At 44.0% G+C, this 25,047-nt stretch overlaps 1 protein-coding gene across 2 annotated transcripts; it reads left to right on the top strand.

The window, feature by feature from the left end:
• Positions 1-956: 956 nt before the first annotated feature.
• FOXL3 (forkhead box L3) lies at positions 957-25,047 on the top strand. Of its 2 annotated transcripts, none has more exons than XM_081840017.1 (4): positions 957-994; positions 14,064-14,192; positions 16,854-17,022; positions 22,926-25,047. In XM_081840017.1, exons 2-4 carry the CDS (start codon positions 14,086-14,088, stop codon positions 23,400-23,402), a joined length of 753 nt encoding a protein of 250 aa, XP_081696143.1. In that variant the 5' UTR covers positions 957-994; positions 14,064-14,085; the 3' UTR covers positions 23,403-25,047. The 2 variants fall into 2 exon arrangements, with proteins under 2 accessions (XP_081696143.1, XP_081696142.1); XM_081840016.1 differs by lacking the exon at positions 957-994 and adding an exon at positions 13,568-13,800.

Below are 25,047 nucleotides of genomic sequence, written 5' to 3'. Positions count from 1 at the left end.
CTCCCACACACAATTTCTCTCCTGATTCTGGCATTCCCCATTATATAGACTAATATTGTAACCTTTCCTTATAGGTGAGTTATTTATTTATTATTAAATTTATATACCGCCCTTCATCCAAAGATAACAGGGCAGTTTGCAGCTTTAAAAATGTGAAGAATGGCTGTGTTTTGGCTTGTGCATTGTATGGAAAGGGTGAATTAAAGTGAATTTGGTAGGTTCGCATTCAAATATGAACTGAATCTAATTTCTCTCCCATCCAGTGCTTTTTTCTAAAAAAAATAAAGTTTAGGGGTGCTCTCATTTTGACTGAAGAAAATCACCATTTTATAGTTCAAATCAGGGAAAATAAATACGGTAAATGGACAGAAGTACAAAGAGCTGGGTAAACTCTGGCCCTTCAGACTTTGTTGGACTCCAACTCCCATCAGCCCCTGCCAGCATGTCCAACCATCGGGGATGATGTGAATCATGGTCTACCAACATCTGGAGGACCACTGGTTTAGGAGATGTTCACAAATTACCAATTCCTGAGAAGGGATTGACTGGTGCCCAAAATGAAGAGGTACCTCTAAACTGCAAGCCATCAGCACACCAGGAATGGCTGTAAAGTGCCGAGTTGAGACCCTAGGAGGGAAGAAGGCCTGTGTGGGCCAAATTCTGCCCAGAGCATCTGGAAAATTCAGATGTGGAGTGATTATTTTCCCCCCACCTCCATTTAGCTTCATATGTTGAGCTTCAGGCTTGCAGAGTGTAATTTCATCTTGCAGAACTCATGTTAGATCACAAGACACACCTGCCTTCAAACAGAAGGGCATGTCTTTAATCAAAGCAGCTCCTTCGTAGCATGGAGATTTTGTATCGATAAGGCAAAGTGCAGAGACCCTTTTTCCTCCCTCGCCTCCTTTGAATTCCATGGCGTTCAGGGAGGAGATATGCTTCATTTCCTGATTAACCGGGCATTTCCTTGGCTCTTTCTGTAGCTAACCGGGAGGTACGTAATTGTCGACAGACAAAAGTTCTGAGACATGTGATAGGAAAGCTGCCTGTGTATTATGGTCTACCTTCGTGGGCACCGCTAGTGAGATAGAGGCATCCTGTTAGCCACTACTGAAAGCTACTCCTAGAACAGATAGACCTTTGGCGTATTCCGGTAGTGAGATTTGCAGGCAGAAAAAAGTCCTTATAAAAATTCATCAGCATTTGAGTGATGAATACACATCCGTTTGTTTACCTAACAGCTCTCAGTACCCTTTTGTCGCCTGCTGAAGACATTATTTAGACAAGCCTACCCAGATGTTCAGAAAGTTTTAATTTCTTTAAGTCTATTTGATTGCAGTTTTAACCTTCCATATGTTTTATATTACAGTTGTGAATTTTTTTAGTGATAATTTTATTGTTCTATCTTTTTTTGTATACCACTTTGAGGTTTTTTCTGCAATCAAGCAATATATAAATCTTATTAAACAAACAAACAAACAAACAACAAACTACATAACCAATCCTCACCCCCTAGGCTATAAATGGATGTGGATAATACAATAAAATAGAAAATGTGCAGACTAGTCTTTGCAAACTAAGGTTTGCTAGAAATGCAACTCATCCTATGTTAATGGTGTTTTCATTTTTATAGACCTGATATAATTTCTATTATACCAAAAGTCTGGAATGTATTAATGAGGTCTCTGAGGCCCTTTTTGTATCTCCTTCAATATTTCATACCTGTTTTCTGTGATTGTTTTGTTTTATGATTGATTTTGCATTTTACTAAAACAAATAAATAAACAAACAAACAAACTACACTTCCCAGGATTCCTTGGGGGGGGGGACATGATTGTTAAGGTGGTATCAGAGTGCTTAAAATGTATAATACAGATGTAACCTAACTTAGCACCTACTAGGAATGGGACATAACATTGGATACAAACCATTCCTTCCAGCATTTGGATACAAACTGTTATTTTGATACAAATCATTGTTTCTAGTGTTTGGATACCAACTGTTGGTTTGATCCAAACCATTGTTTCTAGTGTTTGGATACAAACCATTGTTTCTAGGAATTTTTATGAAGAACACACAATAAAACAAAAGGTGTGAGGGAGGGAGGGAGGGAGGGAGGGAGGAAGGGAGGGAGGAAGAGAGGGAGGAAGAGAGGGAGGAAGAGAGGGAGGGAGAAATGAATGAATGGGAGGAGGAAGCTGCAATTTTCCCCTTCAAGGAATTATTGACACCAGCTCCAAAATACTGTGTTAGCAGAAGACTTATCTGCTCCAGTCTTCACAGTAGGGTTATCTGTCCCTTTAACGTGATAGATGGTTGGAGACGTGAAGGATGATAGATGTGTGAGTCCAAGTGGTGATTCTAATTTAGGAGGTGGGGAGCTTGGTGTGTGAAAGAGAGAGACTGTCTGTCTTTGGTGAACTACAAGAAAAAAGATTCCACCTAAACATTAGGAAGAACTTCCTGACAGTAAGAGCTGTTCGACAGTGGAATTTGCTGCCAAGGAGTGTGGTGGAGTCTCCTTCTTTGGAGGTCTTTAAGCAGAGGCTTGACAACCATATGTCAGGAGTGCTCTGATGGTGTTTCCTGCTTGGCAGGGGGTTGGACTCGATGGCCCTTGTGGTCTCTTCCAACTCTATGATTCTAGGATTCTAGGATTCTATGACATGTTACACAGAATCCCTGACATAAGCTCTATCAAGGCTTCACTCTGGCAGCAAAATTTGCCTCACAACTGTCACTTTCACCAGCAGGCAATCTTCCCAGAATCAACGATGAGGCTCGTTAAAAAGAACTTTTCTCATGCTCTTTATAGTAAAACCAAGGAAGGGTGACTTGGGTCAGTACAGACTGTCCTCAGCTAAAGTCAGAACTGGCTAGGCATTTACAAACTTTTTGGTGAGCAACATTGGAGGGGGGATGGTGCCAAGGAGAATCATCTGATCCTAAGAGTTCTTTCCTGTCTTTAAAGGTTCCTCCAGTCGACCCATTTATTGAGTGCTGGTCCTTATTTCCTTGCACAAAGCTTACATGTAAATTAGATGGTTTCCAGTTTTTACTGAGCTCTAGTGGGGTGTATCTGGTACTGCCTGGGAATTTGTAGAACCCCCCCCCCCCAAAAAAATATTGCGAGTCTTGATTAATATTTAATTTGTGTGTCTCTGTCTAATCTTGCCCCTTTCTAAAATTTATTTATAGGTGCGTGTTTTGCTTTTTGTAAACAAAATAAAATAAAATAAAATTGGGATTAAAGGGTTTTCTTAGGGTGGTGGAGGGTGTGTGTGTGTCATGTTCCATTGGTGAAGTGGTGGCACTTGACCTTTTTCTAATGGGGGGGGGGAAACATGGGAGGTCGAGGAGGGTCAGTTTGGGGGGAGTGAGAAATGTCACAATCTTTACCTGAGGAACGTTGGAGAGTATGGGTTTTGCACACCTGTGGACTGTTTTGGCCTGGCTGGAATGTGTCTCTGAACTCATTGTTTCATATTTGCCTGGATGGAAGACAGAGAAGTGTGTGTGTGTGTGTGTGTGTGTGTGTGTGTAACCCATTCTTCTGCAGAAAAGCAAAGTTTGCATTCATTGCTTCACCTACTTTTGCTACTGGCCCCGCCCACAACTTGCATGTGATCCTCAGAAAACTGCCCAGAAGGGAGCTGCACATCTCAGAATGGTTGATCACTCTTCACAGGGAATTCTGGAAATTGTAGCCATGTAAGGGGGAATTTGTAGCCATGTAAGGGTGGTGCTGTGGGTTAAACCACAGAGCCTAGGACTTGCCAATCAGAAGGTCGGCGGTTCGAATCCCTGCGACAGGGTGAGTTCCCGTTGCTCGGTCCCAGCTCCTGCCAACCTAGCAGTTCGAAAGCACAAAAGTGGAAGTAGATAAATAGGTACCACTCCGGCAGGAAGGTAAACGGTGTTTCCGTGCGCTGCTCTGGTTCTCCAGAAGCAGCTTAGTCATGCTGGCCACATAACCCGGAAGCTTTACACCGGCTCCCTCGGCCAATAAAGCGAGATGAGCGCCGCAACCCCAGAGTCGGTCACGACTGGACCTAAGGGTCAGGGGTCCCTTTACCTTTACCTTAAGGGGGAATAGGCCCCTCCTAACAACTCTCAGCACCCTTAATGAACTCCAGTTCCCATAATTCTTTGCGGGGTAGACATGACTGCTTAAAGCAGTATTATAGTGCTTTCAAATATATGATGCCCATATATTCTCAAGCTCGGGCCCCCAGATAATGTTGGACTACAAATCCCATCATCCCTAGCTAGCAGGACCAGTGGTCAGGGATGATGGGAGTTGTAATCCAACAACATCTGGGGACCCAGGCTTGAGAAAGGCTGCCTTAGACGGATTTGCTTGCACCCCTATCCTCTTGCAAGCAGCAGGGAGTGTTCGTTGCATACAGCAGCCAGCTACTTTCAACAGCTGCCGTTCATTTTCTTTCCGAATCTGTTCTCTCGGAAAAAGCAGTTTAATTAAAATTGGTGCGCAACTGTCTGATGCCATTTTGGGCATCAACAAAGGCAGTGAACATCTGGAACAAGTTCCTCATCCACAGTTAGTGTTTAAGTTAGAATGTAAACACTTGCATTCGTCCAAACAAACCTTTAATTGGCTAGGCGGTGCTGTGAAGACCAGTGGAATAATTCAGGTCAGCATCCCCTGAAATATGCAATTGTGGGAGACAGCTAAGTATCACCCCGGTTTTATTTAGGTGTATCTTTTTATCATGTTCTTCAGCCCCCCAAAATGTACTCCGAGTGACTTACAAGCCATTAAAAATAAAAGAAGAAGAAGCAGTCCCTGCCTTCAGGCTTTACAATCTAAACAAAGCACAACACAAAAGGAAAATGGATTGGGATGGGAGGAGGAAATAAGCAAAACTCTGGCTCAAGTTCATAGTTACCATTTATTTATTTATAAAAAATATTTCTATGCAGCTCATACAGATATTATTAATAAACATGTGGTTTAACAATCCATTTCTCTTCCCAGTGATTTATGGGAATTGTAGTTCTGTGAGAGTAAGGCAGCATTCCCAGCACTCTTCCCAAGTGCTGGGAAAGTCATGTCTTGCTTAAAGTAGTATGATACTGCTTTAAATGCACATTGCAGATGGAGCCCTGGACTGTGCAAGTCGCATCTTGACTACTCATATTGTTTCCTTCTGTTGGCTACTTAGCTTCACTACATTCGTAATCTGTCTTTTCTCCAAAGAGCTCAAAGTAGCATCTATAGTTCATATATACACACACATTTTATCTTCACAACAACCCGGTGTGGTAGGACAGGCCCACGATCACCCAGTGAGCTTCATAGCCAAGAGAGGATTCAAAGCTAGGACCTCCTTTGTTGTTGTTTAGTCATTTAGTCGTGTCCGACTCTTCGTAACCCCATGGACCAGAGCACGCCAGGCACTCCTGTCTTCCACTGCCTCCCGCAGTTTGGTCAAACTCATGCTGGTAGCTTCAAGAACACTGTCCAACCATCTTGTCCTCTGTCGTCCCCTTCTCCTTGTGCCCTCCATCTTTCCCAACATAAGGGTCTTTTCCAGGGAGTCTTCTCTTCTCATGAGGTGGCCAAAATATTGGAGTCTCAGCTTCAGGATCTGTCCTTCCAGTGAGCACTCAGGGCTGATTTCCTTCAGAATGGAGAGGTTTGATCTTCTTGCAGTCCATGGGACTCTCAAGAGTCTCCTCCAGCACCATAATCCAAAAGCATCAATTCTTCCTCCTACACACACATAAACCCCCACTTTCTCCTTCTCTTTATCTCAATTCCAGGACAAGCCTTAACTGTTTCTGACTTTTATGCACCCCACAAAGGTGTAGAGCAGCTTCCTCAACCTCGGCCCTCCAGATGTTTTGAGACTACAATTCCCATCATCCCTGACCACTGGTCCTGCTAGCTAGGGATCATGGGAGTTGTAGGCCAAAAACCTCTGGAGGGTCGAGGTTGAGGAAGCCTGGTGTAGAGTTTCTGTCCTAAGAACAGGCGATGATTTGACTAGCCTGAATATAATCAATTAGAATTTGAGGTCACCTGGGAAACATCTGTAGCCCTTTGCTCTGAATTTCTAAGTGAAAAGCTGCAGGTGCTGATCAATTAATCTGTTACTTTAATTGATTTACAGTGCAGTCACAGAAGTAGAGTTCAGTAAGACTTACTTCCACACTTGGACTTATTTCTGGAGAAGAAGATCCACAGGTCTGTACACTAAATCCCTTTGTAATCAACTGAAAAGTTATCCCTGATTAACTGGGTGAGACTTTGCCTTTAAAAAAATAATGTTAATTACCGTATTTTTCGCTCTATAAGACACACTTTTTCCCCTTCAAAAATTAAGGGGAAATGTGTGTGCATCTTATGGAGCGAATGCAGGCTCCTTGGCTTCAGCGATAGCAACGCAAAGCCTCCGAAGTGCAGAGGGAGAGCTGCCCCCGCGCTCTGGAGGCTTCACATTGCTTTCGCTGAAGCCGCCTGAAGCTCCTGAAGCGCAGCGGGAACTCCGAAGGCTTGCGGATAGCCGCCTGAAGCCTGGAGAGCGAGAGGGGTCGGTGCACACCGATCCCTCTTGCTCTTCAGGCTTCGCTTCGCTGGAGAGGCACTGCACAGTTTTCCTTCTCTGCGCAGCGCCCCTTCAGCGAAGCGGGAGGAGAAATGGCAGGGGCTCTGTTTCTCCTGCCACTTTGCTGAAGGGGCGCTGAGCAGAGAGGGGGAGAATTTTTTTCCCCCTGTTCTCCCCCTCCTATGGTCCGGTGCGTCCTATAGAGCGAAAAATACGGTAATTTTAATGAAGGCACAAAAAACTGCAGAAAGGAATTTCCCCTTCAACCTCATATATGAAGGAATGCCTATTTTAAGATGACATATAAGAAGCTGCCTTCCACCAAGTCAAAACTATGGGTCCATTTAGCTCAGTATTGTCAACACTGACTGGCAACTGTTCTCCAGAGCTGGCAGCGCCACCTGCCATGCCTGGAGATGTTAAAGATTGCACCTGGACCTTTTACAGGCCAGGTAGATGCTGTAAAATCAAAACACTTGATAAAGTTGCTAAAATACCTTGCTGCATTAATCACCTTTATACTAATAATTGTCATTTTCTATGTTTCTAATATTTGCTTGGTATTCCAATTTTTAAAATATCCTTTCCCCTATTCCCATTGACCATTGCACCCAGGCCTAGACTTTGGATTGGATAGAAAAGTAAACAATTATTGCTCCCTTTTATGAACAATTATGGGATGGGGGGTTGGAATAACCCCCCTGGAATTATAAAAAGATCCAACTGCATGCGTCACGTTCTTTTAATCATTGTCATAATGATATAATATTTCAGCTCGGTTTTAATATGAAAGTTTTATTTTGCTCTGGCTTTCTCTCTTTTCACAGAAAGCAAATCTTACATGGCATTTTAATCATCCGCTTAATCTCCCAAATCAAATAGTTTACAGCTTTACATTCTGGAAATATACACCAGAAGGGGTGAAAAAAGTGCCCAGTAAAATTATGGTTTTATGATAACCCCGTGTATGAGTTACAGTTTCCCCAGTAAAATCACCGCAGCCAAACAGATGCTAAGGCAAAACCATTGCTCAGCTTTACTCCTCTATAATAATTGGGACACCTGCTAATGTTGCCATTGCAGTTAAAGGTCCTCCTATATTTCTTTTGTAAACATTCTTTTGGGGAGATTTATCAACTGGCCATAAATAATCAGCCAGGGATGAAAAGCAGCACAGAAGGCCTTAAAACAAAAGATACACTGCCATTTGGATTTCAAAAGCACATTGGCAGAATTCGGTTGTTGTGTCTATTTGCTCACTGTAGGAATCCAAATTCCTACTTTGTTTGTTGACTTCAAGTAATCTAGGGCAGTTGTCTAGTTGTTGTTGTTGTTTTCAGTCTGCAAGAAGATGCACCCAATGGCCCATGCTTGACATTCGTTTTTAGAAGAACCACAACGCGCCCAAACAATGCAAGGCAGACAAAACAGGGTAAGTTTAAAATTTAGCACGTTAGAGCAACTCGCAAAACAGAAATGTTGCTAATATTACCAAAATGCTTTCAGCTCCCTGAAACTTCTATAGGTAGGTTGTGTGAGAAAGTTTTACATTCATATCCCATTTCATTTTAGGAATTTTTTTTAAAAAATAATATTTATTAAGATTTCAAAAAAGTTACAATAATAAAAAAGAAAAGAAAAAGAAGAGAAAAATACAAAACACAAAAAGATAAAAAACAATTAAAAACAAATCAACCTTTCCATATCTTAACTTTCATTTACTTGTTTCCCTGACCTCCTCGCACCTCCCTTTTTTGTATTCTAGTTCAATTAATTATTTCAGCAAATCCTTTCCATTTTTGCTTTCATCCTAATAGTTTATCTTAATATATTATAACTTTACATTCTCACCTGTTAACAATCCATCTTTAAATACTCCTCTATAACATTACTGCTAAAGCCACATAACTTCATTCCAGCATCCTTCTAACATTCCTTAATTTTACAATATTTCTGTAAATAGTCTTTAAATTTCTTCCAATCTTCTTCTACCAACTCTTCTCCCAGGTCTCGGATTCTGCCAGTCATTTCCGCCAATTCCATGTATTCCGTCACCTTCATCTGCCATTCTTCCCGGGTGGGTAAATCTTGTGTCTTCCAATACTTCACGATGAGTATTCTTGCTGCTGTTGTGGCATACATAAAAAAAGTTCTATCCTTCTTTAACACCAATTGGCCAACCATGCCCAGGAGAAAGGCCTCTGGTTTCTTCAGGAAGGTATATCTAAATACCTTTTTCATTTCATTATAAATCATCTCCCAGAAAGCCTTAATCCTTGGGCACGTCCACCAAATGTGAAAAAAAGTACCTTCAGTCTCTTTACATTTCCAGCATTTATTATCGGGCAAATGATATATTTTTGCGAGCTTGACTGGTGTCATGTACCACCTGTATATCATTTTAGGAAAAATTCCAGGCTTGATTATTGTAACTCGCTCTATGTGGGGCTGCCCTTGAAGCTGACCTAGAAACTCCAGCGGGTGCAGAATGCTGCGGCGAGACTCCTTACAGGGTCCTTGTCGTGGGATGACAGTCACCCAGTGCTTTACCAGCTGCACTGGCTCCTGGTGGAGTACAGGGTCAGGTTTAAGGTGCTGATTTTGACCTTTAAAGCCCTATGCAGCCTAGGACCCTCGTACCTACGGGACCGCCTCTCCTAGTATGCCCGCAGAGGACCTTAAGGTCCACAAATAACAACACTTTGGAGGTCCCAAGCTACAAGGTGGTTAAATTGGTCTCAAGTAGGGTGAGGGCCTTTTCAGTACTGGCCCCGACTTGGTGGAACGCTCTGTCCCAAGAGACTAGGGAAGTGAGAGACCTGTGGCTCACTGGTCGCATACTCAAAAGGTCCCAGATTCAATCCACAGCACGGCTAGGAGAGGCTCCCCACCAGAAATCTTCGACAGTCACTTCTAGTTAGCATAGACAATGTTGAGCTACATGAAAAGATGGCCTGACTCAGTATAAGACAGTTTTCTACATTGTTGGTTCCAGCCAGCCATGCTCTCCTCTAAAATATTCCATTCCACCACCCCTCACACCGACTTCTCCCTTTCCTTCCAGGGCCGGATTTAGGTTTGATGAGGCCCTAAGCTACTGACGGTAATGGGGCCTTTAATATGTCCAGCTGTCCTTTGTCAACAACAAATTGTCACTGCTTTTTTTGCGTTGAATATATGCTGCATGGTAATTTATGGACCTAAAGCTGTTTGCACATGTCAGGGAACTGCCATGGGAGAAACAGGTGGTGGAAAGGCTCCAGGAGAATAGGAGAGATTCTGCAGCAGAAGAAGGAACCAGTAGGGGGAGAGCAGGAGCTCCGGCGGAGGGGGAGTCGGAGGGGAGGCTCTGGGATACTTCCAGTGAGAATAGTGAAGAGGTAACAGGACCCCCCTTGGGAACTCCCACCCTTCGCCGGAAGCTGTCACGCAGAGAGTCACGGAGGCGCATGTCCGTCAAACAACTTTTATGCTGGCGTAAGTTCCGTAGACGCCCACTGTCAGATTCTACCAGCGACTGACGGAGTCATGCTTTGGGGGCTCCGTTAGTGACTCGGTTTGGCTGACCAGCCAAATCCCAGAGGGATCAAGCTTTTACGCACAAGCAGCTCATTATCCCATCACAGCACATAACAAATAGGAGCCTACACAACACAAAACACTGTTGATGTATGTAGGTTTTATTCTATTTGTTTTTTATCTTATATTTTGGAAATGTACATCCAGGTTTTTTTCCTTTAAATATTTTTGGGGGGCCCAAGAGAGTGGGGCCCTAAGCGATAGCTTGTTTAGGTTATACAGTGCTACCTCGGGTTACATATGCTTCAGGTTACAGATTCTGCTAACCCAGAAATAGTACCTCGGGTTAAGAACTTTGCTTCAGGATAAGAACAGAAATCGTGCTCCAGTAGCGCGGTGGCCGCGGGAGGCCCCATTAGCTAAAGTGGTGCTTCAGGTTAAGAACAGTTTCAGGTTAAGAAAGGACTTCCAGAATGAATTAAGTTCTTAACCCAAGGTACCACTATACTTAAATCCGGCACTGTTCCCTTCCCTTCCCTAATAGTCAGTTAGCATTCTGCGGCTGCTGAGCATGCTCAGTTCCCATTTGGCTCTTTTTGAGTCTCTTCCCCTCCAAGCACACACTCCTTAAGGTTCTAGATTCAAAGATTTTTAGCACTTCTGAGAGCCTTGGGCTTCTCTTGAGCCTGACGATACCTTCATCTTGCAAATGGATGGTGCTGTTTTGGCAACGAAAGGTTCTGCACTCCACCCCTGAACTTCTGAAATGGAAGCAATGGGGACACGTCTTTCTATGCTTGGTGTAGAGATGCTCAAGGCATAAGATATGCCACAAATTCCTGCACTCTTTGCTGTGCCTCCGTGGACACAATATAGGGCAATCTGAAACCAGGGATGAGAGAATCTGTCTGCTTCAGTTTCTCCCCGTTTCTCATTTTTCCAGCCTAAAATTCAGTTCCCCACATTTCCCTTCAGTTTTGTGATTTTTCTTCCTTTTTCTTTTCCTCATGAGAATCCATCAGGAGTTTAGTGCAAATTGCTTCTGATCAGCCCATCTTCCCTATGCATTTAGTCTAATAAGCATATTTTTCCCCAAAACATTCTCCTTTAATATCATGTTTTGGTGTTTGCTTCTTTTTTCCCTTCCTAAGATAGATGCATTTTTATAGACACTTTTCACCATAACATAGACATTTGGCTTGGCTGGAGAACTGCATCGCAAAATTTGGAGAAGTGCGAATTTTGGATGATTACTGAGCTTCCGCTCGTAAAAGTGTGTAATTGGTAGATTTGCCTTTAAATGCAAACTGATTCAAATTCCTCACCATCTCAAACCACCCTGTTGTCTGCCTCCAGAGTGTATGGAATAAGAACACATGAAGTTGTTAAGAAAGAGTGCTACATAGGAGGGGTGGGGGACCTGTGGCCCTCCAGAAATTGTTGGCCCTCCAGAAATTGTTCTTCGCCCAGAGTGGTTGGGGAAACCCAGCCAGATGGGAAGGGTATAAATAAATTATTATTATTATTATTATTATTATTATTATTATTATTATTATTATTGATGTCAACCCCCATCATTCCCAGCCAGCATGGCCAATGGTCAGGGATAATGACAGTTGCAGTCCATCAACACCTGGGATGGCACTATGTTGTTTAGCCCTGATTTACACAGAGAGAGAGGCTTGGTTCACACACATCACGGTAAGCCAAAGCTAAGATTAACTCAGTACTAGGATTCTAGATTTAGGTAGGTAGCCGTGTCGGTCTGATGCACTCGAAATAAATTAAAAATTTAAAAATTGTCCAGTAGCACCTTAGAGACCAACGAAGTTTGTTCTGGGTATAAGCTTTTGTGTGCCTGCACACTTCTTCAGATACACTGAAACAGAAGTCACCAGACCCTTATATATAGTGGGATGGTGAGGTGGGGTTTGGGGAAATTAGAAATTGAGGTGAAATTCAATTCAGGTCTCGTTTAAAGCCAAATCTACCAAATTTGCACATCCTAAACTACCATGTAAACCGAAGCATAGCTAGCCTTTGAAATTTGCACTCATCTGAATTTTGCAATGCAGGTCGCCAACGAAACAGTCTTTACAAAAATGAGTTTATTAGGAGAAAGTGTGCATAAAAATGAAGATGTGAGTGAAGATAACATTCAGAAATCCATTATATTTGGGGAAACTGCTTGCAAAAATGTGCACACGTAGAAATGAAGCAGGTACTTTCTATTTCAACCTTGAAATGTCTGCTGAAAACATTTCTATTCCACCAGGATAGTCTGACCATAGTTGTCCATAAAATCATAGAATCGTAGCATTGGGAGGGACCCAGAGGATCATTTAGTCCAGTGATGGCCAAACATGGCCCTCCAGCTGTTTTGGAACTACAACTCCCATCATCCCTAGCTAACAGGACCAGTGGTCAGGGATGATGGGAATTGTAGTCCCCAAACAGCTGGAGGGCCAAGTTTGGCCATCACTGATCTAGTCCAACTGTTCCATATGGGGACCTAACTTCCATATGGGGACCTAACTTGCAACCTTGGCGTTATCAGCATCACACACGGAGCTATCCATGTTCTGATAAGCTCCAAGTTGTACAATTGCAATGCCGTTCTTGGCGAGGGAAACATCCTAAGGGCTGGTTGGAAAAGCACCAAGGGCCACATTTGACCCCTGGACCTGAGATTCCCTACCCTGATGTAGAGAATATTTCATTGGTGGACCAGTGATCCAACTTCCTTTGTTCCCTCCTTTCCCACCGTTTTCCAACCCAGCCAACCCTCTTCCAAAACAAGCCACCGATTTGCATTGGCTCCTCTTCTCCTCAGAGTAACTGGCTTCCTGGGGGAAGTGGCTGTCTTCAAATAATTTAATTATCATGTAGCGTGCACACCTTTCAGGGAACCCCCTCCTTTCCCCATAATGAAACCGTTGAATGATTTGCCTTTAGTTTTACAACACATGTTGGAAACCACTCCAAAGCATTGCAAGAGAAGGAGGGGTAAACGAGAGAGAGAGAGAGAGAGAGAGAGAGAGAGAGAGAGAGAGAGAGAGAGAGAACTATCAAATTGTTACAGGCTTGGATGCCAACACAGAGAGTTATTAGTCTAATTCATCCTACAGATCAAAGCCCACACAGGCAGCTATCCTGCCTACAGCTATTTTCCTTTTACTTTCCTACTTGACAGTAGTCCCCCCCCCACCAGTCCTTCTGTTCTGTCCTCTTTGACACACACAGAGACACACACATTTGTGTGTATTCCCACCCCCCTCCCCAGTTGTGGAAACAGAATTTACGCCCGTTGTGGGGGGGAGGCGGTTTAAAAAACAAAACAGAGCAAAACACCAGGATGGGCAGTTTGTCATGTCCTCTCAAGGGGGTTTTATTTATGACTCAGTGAGGAATGGATTTTGGAAAAGAAGAAACACAACAACCCAGAGTGACTGGGACTGTCCTATGTCTCCTTTATTTGTCTTAAACACCAAGGAAGAGAAGGAACTCTGGAGCCTTGTTTATAAGAAAGAGTTATGAAGCCAGTTGGGCTATTTAATTTGGCCACATTGTGTATGTCGTTGGCAAGCGGGAGGCTGGTGCCCATCTTGCCAGCGGGGGACCACCCAGGAAGGCAGGATTGCATAGCTACTGGCTGTTGCATACACCCAAGTTCAAAGGTTCAGGAGAGACCTTTACCACACTTGAATCGGTTAGTCGCTGCCTTTTTCATTTTCCTCCAGCGAGAGCAGGGGGAAGGGAGAACGAGCCCACCGAGGATATTCAGAAAGGGTTGTTTGGGGACTCCAAGGCTGCAACAACAAAAATTGCCACTGTGTGGATTAAAAGGGGGGAGAGAGAGAGAGAGAGAGGAGGGAGGGTGGAAGCAAAGGAAAAGAGGGAGGAGAGAAGAAACAGAGAAGCATCATTCTTCCACCTCTCTCTCTCCTTCTCTCTTTCTCTCCTACTTCACAGAAGCCAAAAGAGGACAAGGAATATGTTTGATAACACCCAGTACCCCTATAATTGCTTTAATTACGATGGGGATGATTACCCAACCTGCAGCTCTGATGAAGAGAAAAGGTTCACCAGACCAGCATACAGGTAAGCTTAACTTTTCCAACTCTCTCTCTCTCTCTCTCTCTCTCTCTCTCTCTCTCTCTCTCTCTCTCTCTCTCCACATTGTCAGTTGCTGGCGAATTCCTCTGTGATTCTTTGCAACACTCTTCCATAAGCATCTTCCAGGTGTGGGGAAACAAAAACAAAATAAAATGGATATGGGGTTGCAATGATTTTGGGGTTGTTTTTTTTAATGACTCGTTTTTATGCATTTCAACTGCTCGCATTATTTTAAAAATAAAATAGGAGCCAGGTTGAGTTTGGGATTTCAACCAGGGGGGCTCCAGACTGAAGTGGCAAAAAAAGGTTTGCTTGGGTGGCCTCAGACTTGCCTACTGCAGAGGGTTGTTTGGCGGATAAAATGTGTACAGTGTCATAAGTATTTCCCCCCAAAAAATGTAGCCTTATTTAAGTTTTTGAATTGATGTAACTGATAGGGATTGCTGTCCTCTGATCAATCTCCAACACCCCTCCCCATTCTCTGCAACAATCTAACGAATATGTCTTAAATGCATAAGGTGCTAAATTAACCACTTTAGGCAAGGATATAAGTGAGATACTCAGGATTTGAGTCTCTCAAGCAAGTCTGATTAGTCACTTCTAAATCTTTCAAAACGGCTGGATTTTGACTTACTAAGTAGCTAATCAAATGTGCATATTACAAAAAAAAATCTAGGTTCTTTTTTGAGAGATTGAAGGACGCTTATCGTTACTGAGCAAAAACTTAGCACTCATTATTAAAAGAGAAGATTGTCTTTAACCATTTCTTCTTTATTCTCTATTGCATTAACACCACACCTTAAAAAATAGAGTATGTCCTTAACTCTCAGATCCACTGCTAAAGATTAATCAACCAAAGCATGAGTTGATTAATCCACTATTTACATTAAGTTGCACTTCCCAAAGATCACAAAGAGAAATACTTCCTGTTCCACTATGCACAGTTGTATGGGAATAACTGGGCATCCAATGCATAGGCAAGCCCCATTAAGTTCTGTGGGGCTTACTCCCAGGTAAACATGGGTAGAATTGTCACCTGAGCCCCCTAGAACTCACGCCACATCCAAGTCAACCTGGACAGAACCGAATTGCAAAGTGATCCTTTGATATGAAGTGCAACCGCCTGCTACAATTCACAGGGATTTCAGTGCTGAGAAACTTCTGTTGTTGTTGGTTTTTCAAAAAAGTTGCAAAACGTGCCTGGGCATGCTTTTTGGTGGTGCTGTGTGTTTGTGTGTTTTAAATCAAAGCTCTTTCACTTGAGTGGAATGGAAAAACAGTTGCCAAAACAGAGAGATTGCATTTCTCACTGTGCAACTGGAAGAATCCTTAAGTAGTTTCCTTATACTTAAAATGGGCAGTCAGCAGCAGTCCTGCTACTTCTCATGCAATAACGGGCCAGTCATTGCTGTAGACAAGGGCTGAAGGAGAATCCAGGACATCTCTACTAGGCGCAAATCCTACTTTCAGGATCTCTTTTTAAAGAAACATTTTGTGATTTCCGCAATCAACTTTCCTGAGTCATAAACACCCAGGTGTTCTCAGTGGGAGGATGTGACTTGATTTGAGAGCTAATGTGAGATTTGGACTCAAATTCCAGCATGTGAACTTTGTTTGTCGATGACTTGGAAGTTTTTCCAACTTACCCTCTTCTTGTCGCAACTCACCCTGGGACCTTATGACAAAAGGTAGTTAACTTCAATGGGTCTACTATGTGTAGAGCTAGTGTTGAATACAACCTAATACCCACTGACCCCACTCATGGAGCCCAGTGCTTCAAACAACTCTCTCAAGAGAGCAGCACTGTCCAATGGATGGAGCTGTGCAGTGCAAATGTTAAGAGCCTGAGCGATGAGCAGGAAAGCTTCCAGTTCAGTTACCACACTCAAGCTTCTATCTCTCAGTCTTCACTGGTAATATGGGAGACAGTGTGGTATAGCAATTTGAGCGCTGGACCAAGGCTGATTCAAATCCCCACTGAGTCATAGAGGTCACTAGGTGACCTTGGGCAAGAAACACACTCTGCCTCTCTGTCTCTGATCCTATCCTACCTCATAGGGTTGTTGTGCTGCGAAAAGTGGTGGGGTAGAGAATTATGAATGTTCACCTGGGTTCCCTGAAGGAAAGATGAGAAATAAATAAATAATACAGGTCATCATCGTCATCATCATCATCATACATTACTGCAGCAATGATTTGAGAACTTAGAACAGCATTATGCATTAAAGATATCTAGGGCTGGATCCTGACTAAGGCTAAAGCTGTAGTCCTACTGAAAACAAAGGCTCTTACTTCCGAGGAAGCGTATTAGTTATTGGGTGTTGGGTCTCATTGTTACGTAGGTCCCATTGTTGTTATTTTGGTTTCAATGGGACCTCTCTGCATAGTTAGTCCTGACTTAATTGAAGTCCCGTTGATGTCAGTGGGAAGTCACTGCAACTAACAATCCTATGCATGTCTATTTGGAACAAAGTCCTTGCCATATTCAGCGGGGCTTATTCCTGAATGTGTATTGTTTAGGATTGCAGCCTTGGAGTTAGATTGAATCTTATATGATGTTGCTTCCAGAGTCTCTATGCCCGTAGCATTGACACCTTTCTATACAGGATGGTATTGCGATTCGTTTTCTTTTGTTTCATGTTGCAGCTACATCGCTTTAATTGCAATGGCCATTCAGCAGAGCCCCTCCAACAAAGTGACTCTTTCTGGCATTTACGACTTCATCATGAAGAAATTCCCTTACTACAGGACAAACCAGCGAGCCTGGCAGAACTCCATCCGCCACAACCTCTCCCTCAACAGCTGCTTTGTCAAGGTAGGACCAACAAACCACAGCAGCAGTCCACAACCTGGAAAGGGAGTCTTGGGTTCTGCAAGCTGCTCGGTGGGGAGCCCTATTTGCAAGAGGATGCTGCGCACATCTGGCTGTAGAATCAGCTCAGCTGTGGCCATAGGGAACCAGCGCTGTGCTGAAAACTGGCTCTTGATTTCTCCCCTGTGAAAAGAGGCTTTCATTAAGCCTCTCAGTGCCAGTTGCTGCAAATCACAAACTGGAAGAGCTCTGTTGCACTCACATCCTGCTTTCAGGCTTCTCATGCACAAATCGTTGTCGTCGTCATTATATTAAATTTGTATACTGCCCTATACTCATAGATCTCAGGGCAGTTCACAATATATAAATTAATAGTGGAACCTCAGGTTGCAAACGTGATCCGTGCGGGAGGCACGTTCGCAACCCACAGCATTCACAACCCACAGTGGCACGTCCGCGCACACATGGGTTGCAATTCGGCATTTCTGCGCATGCGCAAAGCGCGATTTAGTGCTTCTGTGCATGCGCGAGCGCCGAGACCTGGAAGTAACCCATTCTGGTACTATCGGGTTCAGCGTGGTGCGCAACCTGAAAACGCACAACCTGAAGGTCTGTAACCCGAGGTATGACTGTACAATATAAACAAAACAAAATACACAATAAAAATAAGAATAAAGACAACCCAATAATCCCTCCATCCTTAACACTTTTAAAAGGGCCACTGTGAGAATAATAATAATAATTTAATATTTATAACCCTGCCCATCTGGCTGGGTTTCCCCAGCCACTCTGGGCAACTCCCAACAGAGTATTAAAAACACGATAAAACATCAAACATATAACCTTCCCTAAACAGGTCTGCCTTCAGGTGTCTTCTGAAAGTCAGATAGTTATTTATTTCCTTGACATCTGATGGGAGGGCGTTCCATAGGGCAGGTGCAACTACCGAGAAGGCCCTCTGCCTGGTCCCCTGTAACCTCACAAGGGAACTGCCAGAAGACCTTCGGAGCTGGATCTCAGTGTCCAGACAGAACGATGGGGGTGGAGACACTCCTTCAAGTATACTAGAACAGGACTATAGCCATTAGCCTGATTCAGCAAGAATTTCCTTATGTTATTATAATCACAGATTCATAGGATTTTAGAGTTGGAAGGTACCTCAAGGGTCATCTAGTCCAATGTAAAATTACAGTTAAAGTACATCTGACAGATGGTTATCCAACCTCTGCTGAAAATTGGGGGAAAAGTCTACCTCCTTCTGAGGTAGTCCACTCCACTGTCAAACAGCCCTTTCCGTCAGGAAGTTCTCCCTAATGTTTAGCCAAAATCTCCTTACTTGCAATTGGAATTCATTTGTTCGGGTTCTACCTTCTTGAGTGATTAGAAAACAAGCTTGTTCCACCTTCTATGTGACAGCCCTTCAGGTATCTGAAGACGGCTATCATATTCCTCTCTCTTCTCCAGGCTGAACATGCCCAGATCCCTCAACCATTCTTCATAAGGCTTGGTTTATACTCCATTTGCATGTCTCCATCTCTGGACCCTTGAGAGATGCTTTAGGGCAGGGGTCAGCAAACTTTTTCAGCAGGGGGCTGGTTCACTGTCCCTCAGACCTTGGCAGGGAGGGCAGATTATATTTTGGAAAAAAAAAATGAACGAATTTCTGTGCCCCACAAATAACCCAGAGATGCATTTTAAATAAAAGGACACATTCTACTCATGTAAAAACACATTGATTCCTAGACTGTCCGCCGGCCAGATTTAGAAGCCATTTGGGCTGGATCTAGCCCCTGGGCCCTAGTTTGCCAACCCATGCTTTAGGATTTGGGTGGGTGTGGAGTTTTGAGCTTCCTTTGGCATTGTGAGGTGGCTGAGGGTGTTCTTTCCAAGAAACATAACTCCAACTCTTTGCAACCTCCTTGGCTGCCTGTGCTTCCTGATCTGACGTCTTCCTTCGAACTTTCATTGAAGCATGGGCACCCAGGAGACCTGTAGTTTGCAGGAGATTTGTAGAACGAAGGAAACGAAACTCAGAAACGCCCTGGGTCATCTTGAAAGCAGAAGAAGCACATGCACATCTGACCCAGGGAAGTCTCACCAGAATGTGCTCTCCTTTTGGATAATTTTTTAAAAAGCAACTTATTTATGGAGAATGACCAGCAAGGAACAGGGAGACAAAGACAGGAATAGGTTTTCAGCATAGCACTATAGGAAACGAAGAAAGCTCTATTACAGCGGTTCTCAACCTGTGGGTCCCAAGATGCTGTTGGACTACAACTCCCATCATCCCTGAGCTCTGGCCTTGCTAGCTAGGGATGATGGGAGTTGTAGTCCAATAACATCTGGGGACCCACAGGTTGAGAAAGGCTGCTCTATTATGATGGATGAGGCTGTTTGTCCATCGAGGCCTGAATTGTCTTCCCTAGATGAGAGCAGCTCTCCAGGGTCACAGACAGGGGGCTTAGGCTTAGCTGGTCCTTTTGACTGCAGATGCCAAAGATCTGACCTGGAATCTTCCATATGCAAGGTGTGCTCTCTACTATAGAGCCGTGGTCCAAGCATTCTCAAGGTGCAGCTGCATGGGCGAAAATATCTCCTCTATTTCTGAAGTCCAGGTTGCGAGCGCTGTGGCTGGTGATGGTTGGCAACTATGGTGACTGGTTGGGTGGAAGGCAGGGAGCCCAACAGTAGGTGGCGCCAGAGCCAATATCAGGAATTGCCCATTAATTCTCAGTTTGCCCCATCCTCCTCCCTGCTGGGTTCTGCAAAGGGCAACAAAGACTATGAGGAAGAGGAAGTGGACAGGCAGTGTCAATTCCTGGACTTGTTGTAAGCAGAAAGGCAGGCGGGTGAGAGCTGACTGAGAATAGATGGAGGTTAGTGGGGCAATGTCCTTAGTGGAGAAACATCCATGGGCTGTTGCTTATGGAGCTAAAATGCCACCGCCATTACCCCACACACAGAGGGTATTTGGAAGGGGAAAACTTAAGCTGGAACCCCCAACAACTGAGTGAGGACTGAACATGCTCAGTGGACATAGTATGCTGGCTGGCTCTTGGGTGCGATGATTGAAAGCCAAGTGGGAAGGGGAATGGAATGGAGTTTCCTGTACAAGATTCCTTCCACGCTGCAACATTTTTCACAGGATTTCTATACAGCTAAATCATCCGTAACCTCTAAGCGGTTTACACATTTAACTCATGATTTCATCATGTCCTCAGTTGCAGCCACTGCTCTCCGATGATAATGCATAGGAGTGCTACTGTACATTTATCAGCTCATGCGCAGGTGAAAGGTGTGCTGAGTGAGATGCTAAATGGCTGTGCGACCCAGGAACATGAAGGTCATCTGGAGAACAGGCAAATGTTACATAGTGGGACCTGAGCTCAATGATGGAGCACATACTTTGAATACAGAAGGTCCCAGGTTTAGTCAGTTGTATCACCAGTGAAAAGGAATCAGGTAGCAAGTGATGAGCAAGATCTGTGCCTTGGGGAGATGCTGCCATCCAGTGCAGGCAATACTAGCTGCATAAACAGTCTGAGCAGGCATCATTACAAACACAAAAAGGGAATGTCTTGCAATGGTGTGGTTCTTTTTGCATGGCATTTTACTGATGTCCTCGTATGGTCTTGTAAGGGGAAAAAAATATCTAAATATAACTGTTTCTACAATCATATGGAGATTGCTGCTATCTAGAGATGTGGGAGAAAATTGACTCAGTTCACATTTAAGACAAACATACCTAATTCGCACCAAAATGCAACCTAAAAGACAGCCGTCCTTTGAAATTCACACTTCTCCATATTTTGGGCTGCAGTTCTTCAGCCAAGTTATTTGTACAAAAATGTGTATACTAATGCAAAATGTGCATATAAATGAATGCAACATGCAGAATTGCATTACATTAGGGGAGAGTTACTTGCAAAGATGTGTATATTAGTCAAAACCAAATGTATTTATTAGGAGAATCTGCATTAAGTTGCTGAGGAATTTTTACGGGGATCAGCAGCAACAAATACCTGTGGAAATAGGGAAAACTGAATTTAAGATAGGAAAAATGAGAACCTTGGAGAACCAAAATTGACAGATTTGTCCATTCCTCCTTTTATGAGTGTATGTTCTCAATGCAGGTTCATAACATAGAGGGGAGAAAGATGCAAATCATAGCCAGAATTAATTATTTTTTTTTAAAAAAAATAATATCTGCATTGATCCAGAATTCAGAAGGGGAGGATCTTAGGGCAGAGCAGACCCTTGGGATGATATAGCAAAAGCATTGCACACAAACACACAGAATATCTGTGCACCAATGTGTATATGACCAGATACTCTCCAGATATTTTGAACTACAGCTCTTGTCATTCATCACCATTGAGCCTGATGGCTGAACAGGGAAGATAATAATAATAATAATTTATTATTTATACCCCGCCCATCTGGGACGCGGGTGGCACTGTGGGTTAAACCACAGAGCCTAGGGCTTGCCGATCAGAAGGTCGGCAGTTCGAACCCCTGCGACAGGGTGAGCTCCTGTTGCTCAGTCCCTGCTCCTGCCAACCTAGCAGTTCGAAAGCACGTCAAAGTGCAAGTAGATAAATAGGTACCGCTCCGGCAGGAAGTTGAACAGCGTTTCCGTGCGCTGCTCTGGTTCACCAGAGGTGGCTTAGTCATGCTGGCCACATGACCCGGAAGCTGTACGCCGGCTCCTTCAGCCAATAAAGTGAGATAAGCGCCGCAACCCCAGAGTCAGTCACAACTGGACCTAATGGTCAGGGGTCCCTTTACCTTTACCCTGCCCATCTGGCTGAGTTTCCTCAGCTACTCTGGGCAGCTCCCAATTGAGTGTTAAAAACAATACAGCATTAAATATTAAAAACTTCCCTAAACAGGGCTGCCTTCAGATGTCTTCTAAAAGTCAGATAGTTGTTTATTCATTTCCTCGGCATTTGATGGGAGGGCGTTCTACAGGGCGGGCGCCACTACCAAGAAGGCCCTCTGTATGGTTCCCTGTAACCTCACTTCTCGCAATGAGGGAACCACCAGAAGGCCCTCAGTGCTGGATCTCAGTGCCCCAGCTGAACGATGGGGGTGGAGACGCTCCTTCAGGTATACAGGTATATAGGACCAAGGCTGTTTAGCGCTTCAAAGGTCAGCACCAACAAGCTCAGTAATAGAGGGCAAGCCGCCTTTCCGGAAAGCTTATACACCATGATGGATATTTTCCTGGCATAACTCCTGATAAGCTTTGGAGGAACCGCAAGGCTCTGTGGAACACAGTTTGAAAGCCACTGTCCAAGGTTGGTAGGGATAAAGAGAAGCTCAGCTCTAAGTAAATGGAGATCATTGAAAATATCCTTTCGCCCTCTTAGCTGCTTCTGGATGGAAGGATAGAAAATGAAGATATTGTTTTCTTCTGATGTATGCTAGTACATAGCAAATGAAAGGGGCTATTTGCCTACAACGTCTATAATTAGAGAGCCTGGTCTTCAACAGTTTGTCATATATGTTTATACGAGACTTGCATTTAAACGGACACAGATGTTGAAGCGGCTGTGCTTGTAGCACACACGCACACAAATGCCGAATTCGGGTTTTGCTTTCACCCAGGCTTCAGCTCCGCAATCTGTTCTGAATGCTGTGCATCAACCTTAGACCTTGGGAATGAATAGCAATAAGAAAACCGAGAGAGTTCCTGTGCATGTGCAGAGTGCATTCCCCCCCAACTTGAGTACCCACCGCCCACTCTCTTCCACTCTTGGATTAGGAGATAAAGGTCTGAGATGAGGGAAAGGTCACTGTTTCCAGACAGCCTTGACAGATGGTTTTATATTTCCCAGTCACTGACAGAATGGATGCTTTCTCTCTCTCTCTCTCTTTATTATTTTAAAAACAATGAATTGCAGGTTCCCCGGACAGAAGGCAATGACAAAGGGAAGGGGAATTACTGGAGCTTTGCATTGGGATGTGAATCTATGTTAGACCTGTTTGAAAACGGGAACTACAGGAGAAGGAGGAGGAGGAAGAACGTCAAAAGGGAACCCAGAGACAAACGGCCAAATGGCGGGAGCGACTGCTTGCAAGCTCTGTCCCCGGTGGATTCCGGATTCCCCGGAATCAACTCCTGTCCCGGTCAGAGAGTGCAATCCCAGCCCAAAGCTTTGGAGACTTGCGAGCTTTTTCCAAACGCCGCCGCCAGCCGAGAGAGTCTAAACAGCTCCTCCATAGGAAAATCTGACTCCGAAATTAAATTTAGCATTGATTACATTCTCTCCTCCCCAGACCCTCTGCCTGTCCTGAGGTCTCCGTATCACACGGAAGATAATAAATACCACCTCTTGGATTCTCAGCAGCTGGTGAACCTTCAGTTTTGGACAATGTGAGCTTGCAAACTGGGGAAGCAAACTGAGAAGGAACAAGGGACTTTTTTTTCTGTCCAACAGTCACTGCAGTCGTCCTCAGGAACAGAAGACTAGATGCTTCATTGGGCTATTCAGTATCTCAAAAATGAATTTCTCTGAGGTTGGAAACTTACCACTAAACCATCCTACTGCTTGTGAACTTGCTTATGGGTCTGTGGCACTTGCCAGTTCTTCCTTGAATCGAGTTTATCTGGTGGCCCCTTTCCTCCCTTATTGGGCCCAGCTGGGCTTATTCTGAGCACACCAAACAGCACCAAGTAGCTGGGTCAAGCTGTCATTTTCATTTCCCACAATGCCCCTAAAATGGGCGGGGGAGCACCTCTGGCCCTCCAGAGGTTGCTGAACTACAACTCCCATCATCCCTGATCATTGGCCCATCCTTGGTTGGACACTGATAGGAGTTGAAGTCCAGCACTGACTGGAGGACCAAAGGTTTTGCGGCCCTGCCCTAAAATGATTGCTAGACCCGACTGCTTGGAGCTCTGGTCTGAAGGGAAATATTTAAAGGAAGGGTTCAGGGCAAGAATCAGTTATTGGGGGCTGTCAGGTTGATAGGGTTCACCCCACAAGGATTCCGAGTGTGAAGGCAGCCTTAATCAGTGGTATAAAATAAAGGTTTTCTTTTCCACGGTCATCTGATTACACTTCACCACATTTCTGTTCTTTCAGGATGTTGGAATTACTATGGCCAGTTTTGTTCTATGGTTGCTGTCCACACACACACAGAGAGAGAGAGAGAGAGAGAGAGGGAGAGAGAGAGAGAGAGAAGCAGGGGATTTTTCAGCCAAAACTCTGGCACCTCTCAGCTGGGCGCCATTGCCATTCTAAGAGCACTAGGAAGGTGTTCATGGTGAGTTCCAGCACCTCTTTTTCTAGAAAAATAGCACTGTGGATACAGGTGTATTTGTACTTGCAGCGATCACACAGAATCAGCTCAAGAAGAAAACACACACATACCAGAAGTGAGCCAAGATTTCTCAGAAAACATTTTTCTGAGGAGAATTTCTGATATGGCTCCCTAGAAAATAAAACTTACTTTGCCAAATGTTCTCTGAATATTCTTTACAATTCGTTTGTGTGGCAGCTGCCGCTTCCCACCCCTACCATGCTCTGGAACGACACTAAGTCTGGGGTATTGTGGATGGTGCAACTTGGTGAGTAGGCCGCCAACACAGTTGCCGTAGAAACGACATCAACAATCTATGCGAAAAGAATAAAAAAGCTCTACTGCTACCCACCCTCTGAGAAAATATTACAGAATTTTTAAAAACCCCTGGATAAATTTAGTGGTTTCACCACACACACCCCAGCATTTCTCTGTCAACAAATAGTGCTGATAATTTAGAGAAACCATTTGTACATTACTTTTATTGGTTATTAAATTTGTATACCACCCTTCACCCATAGATCTGTGAACCGCCCTGAGACCTCTGGGTATAATTCAATAAATAATAATAATAGGTCTCAGGGTGGTTCACAGCATAAAAATACGGGATAAAAACACAAAATACATAAGCAAAACAAAAACAAACCAAGCCAGAGCCAAAGGCAGGTAGAACCAACCAATTCTAGATTTGTCCCCATTCTTACTCTCCTCCCTGCTGAG

Source organism: Podarcis erhardii (assembly GCF_964252035.2).
Source record: "Podarcis erhardii genome assembly, chromosome: 14".
NCBI classification, from domain to species: Eukaryota; Metazoa; Chordata; class Lepidosauria; order Squamata; family Lacertidae; genus Podarcis; species Podarcis erhardii.
This window is presented reverse-complemented; position numbering and strand designations above follow the sequence as displayed.

Bases quoted from the DNA above. Each gene is read 5' to 3' on its own strand.
- FOXL3 (XM_081840016.1), top strand. From the start codon at position 13,625: ATGAAGCCAGTTGGGCTATTTAATTTGGCCACATTGTGTATGTCGTTG. The intron at 14,193-16,853 runs GTAAGCTTAACT...TTCATGTTGCAG, and splicing joins TTCACCAGACCAGCATACAG to CTACATCGCTTTAATTGCAA. The intron at 17,023-22,925 runs GTAGGACCAACA...AATGAATTGCAG, and splicing joins TCAACAGCTGCTTTGTCAAG to GTTCCCCGGACAGAAGGCAA.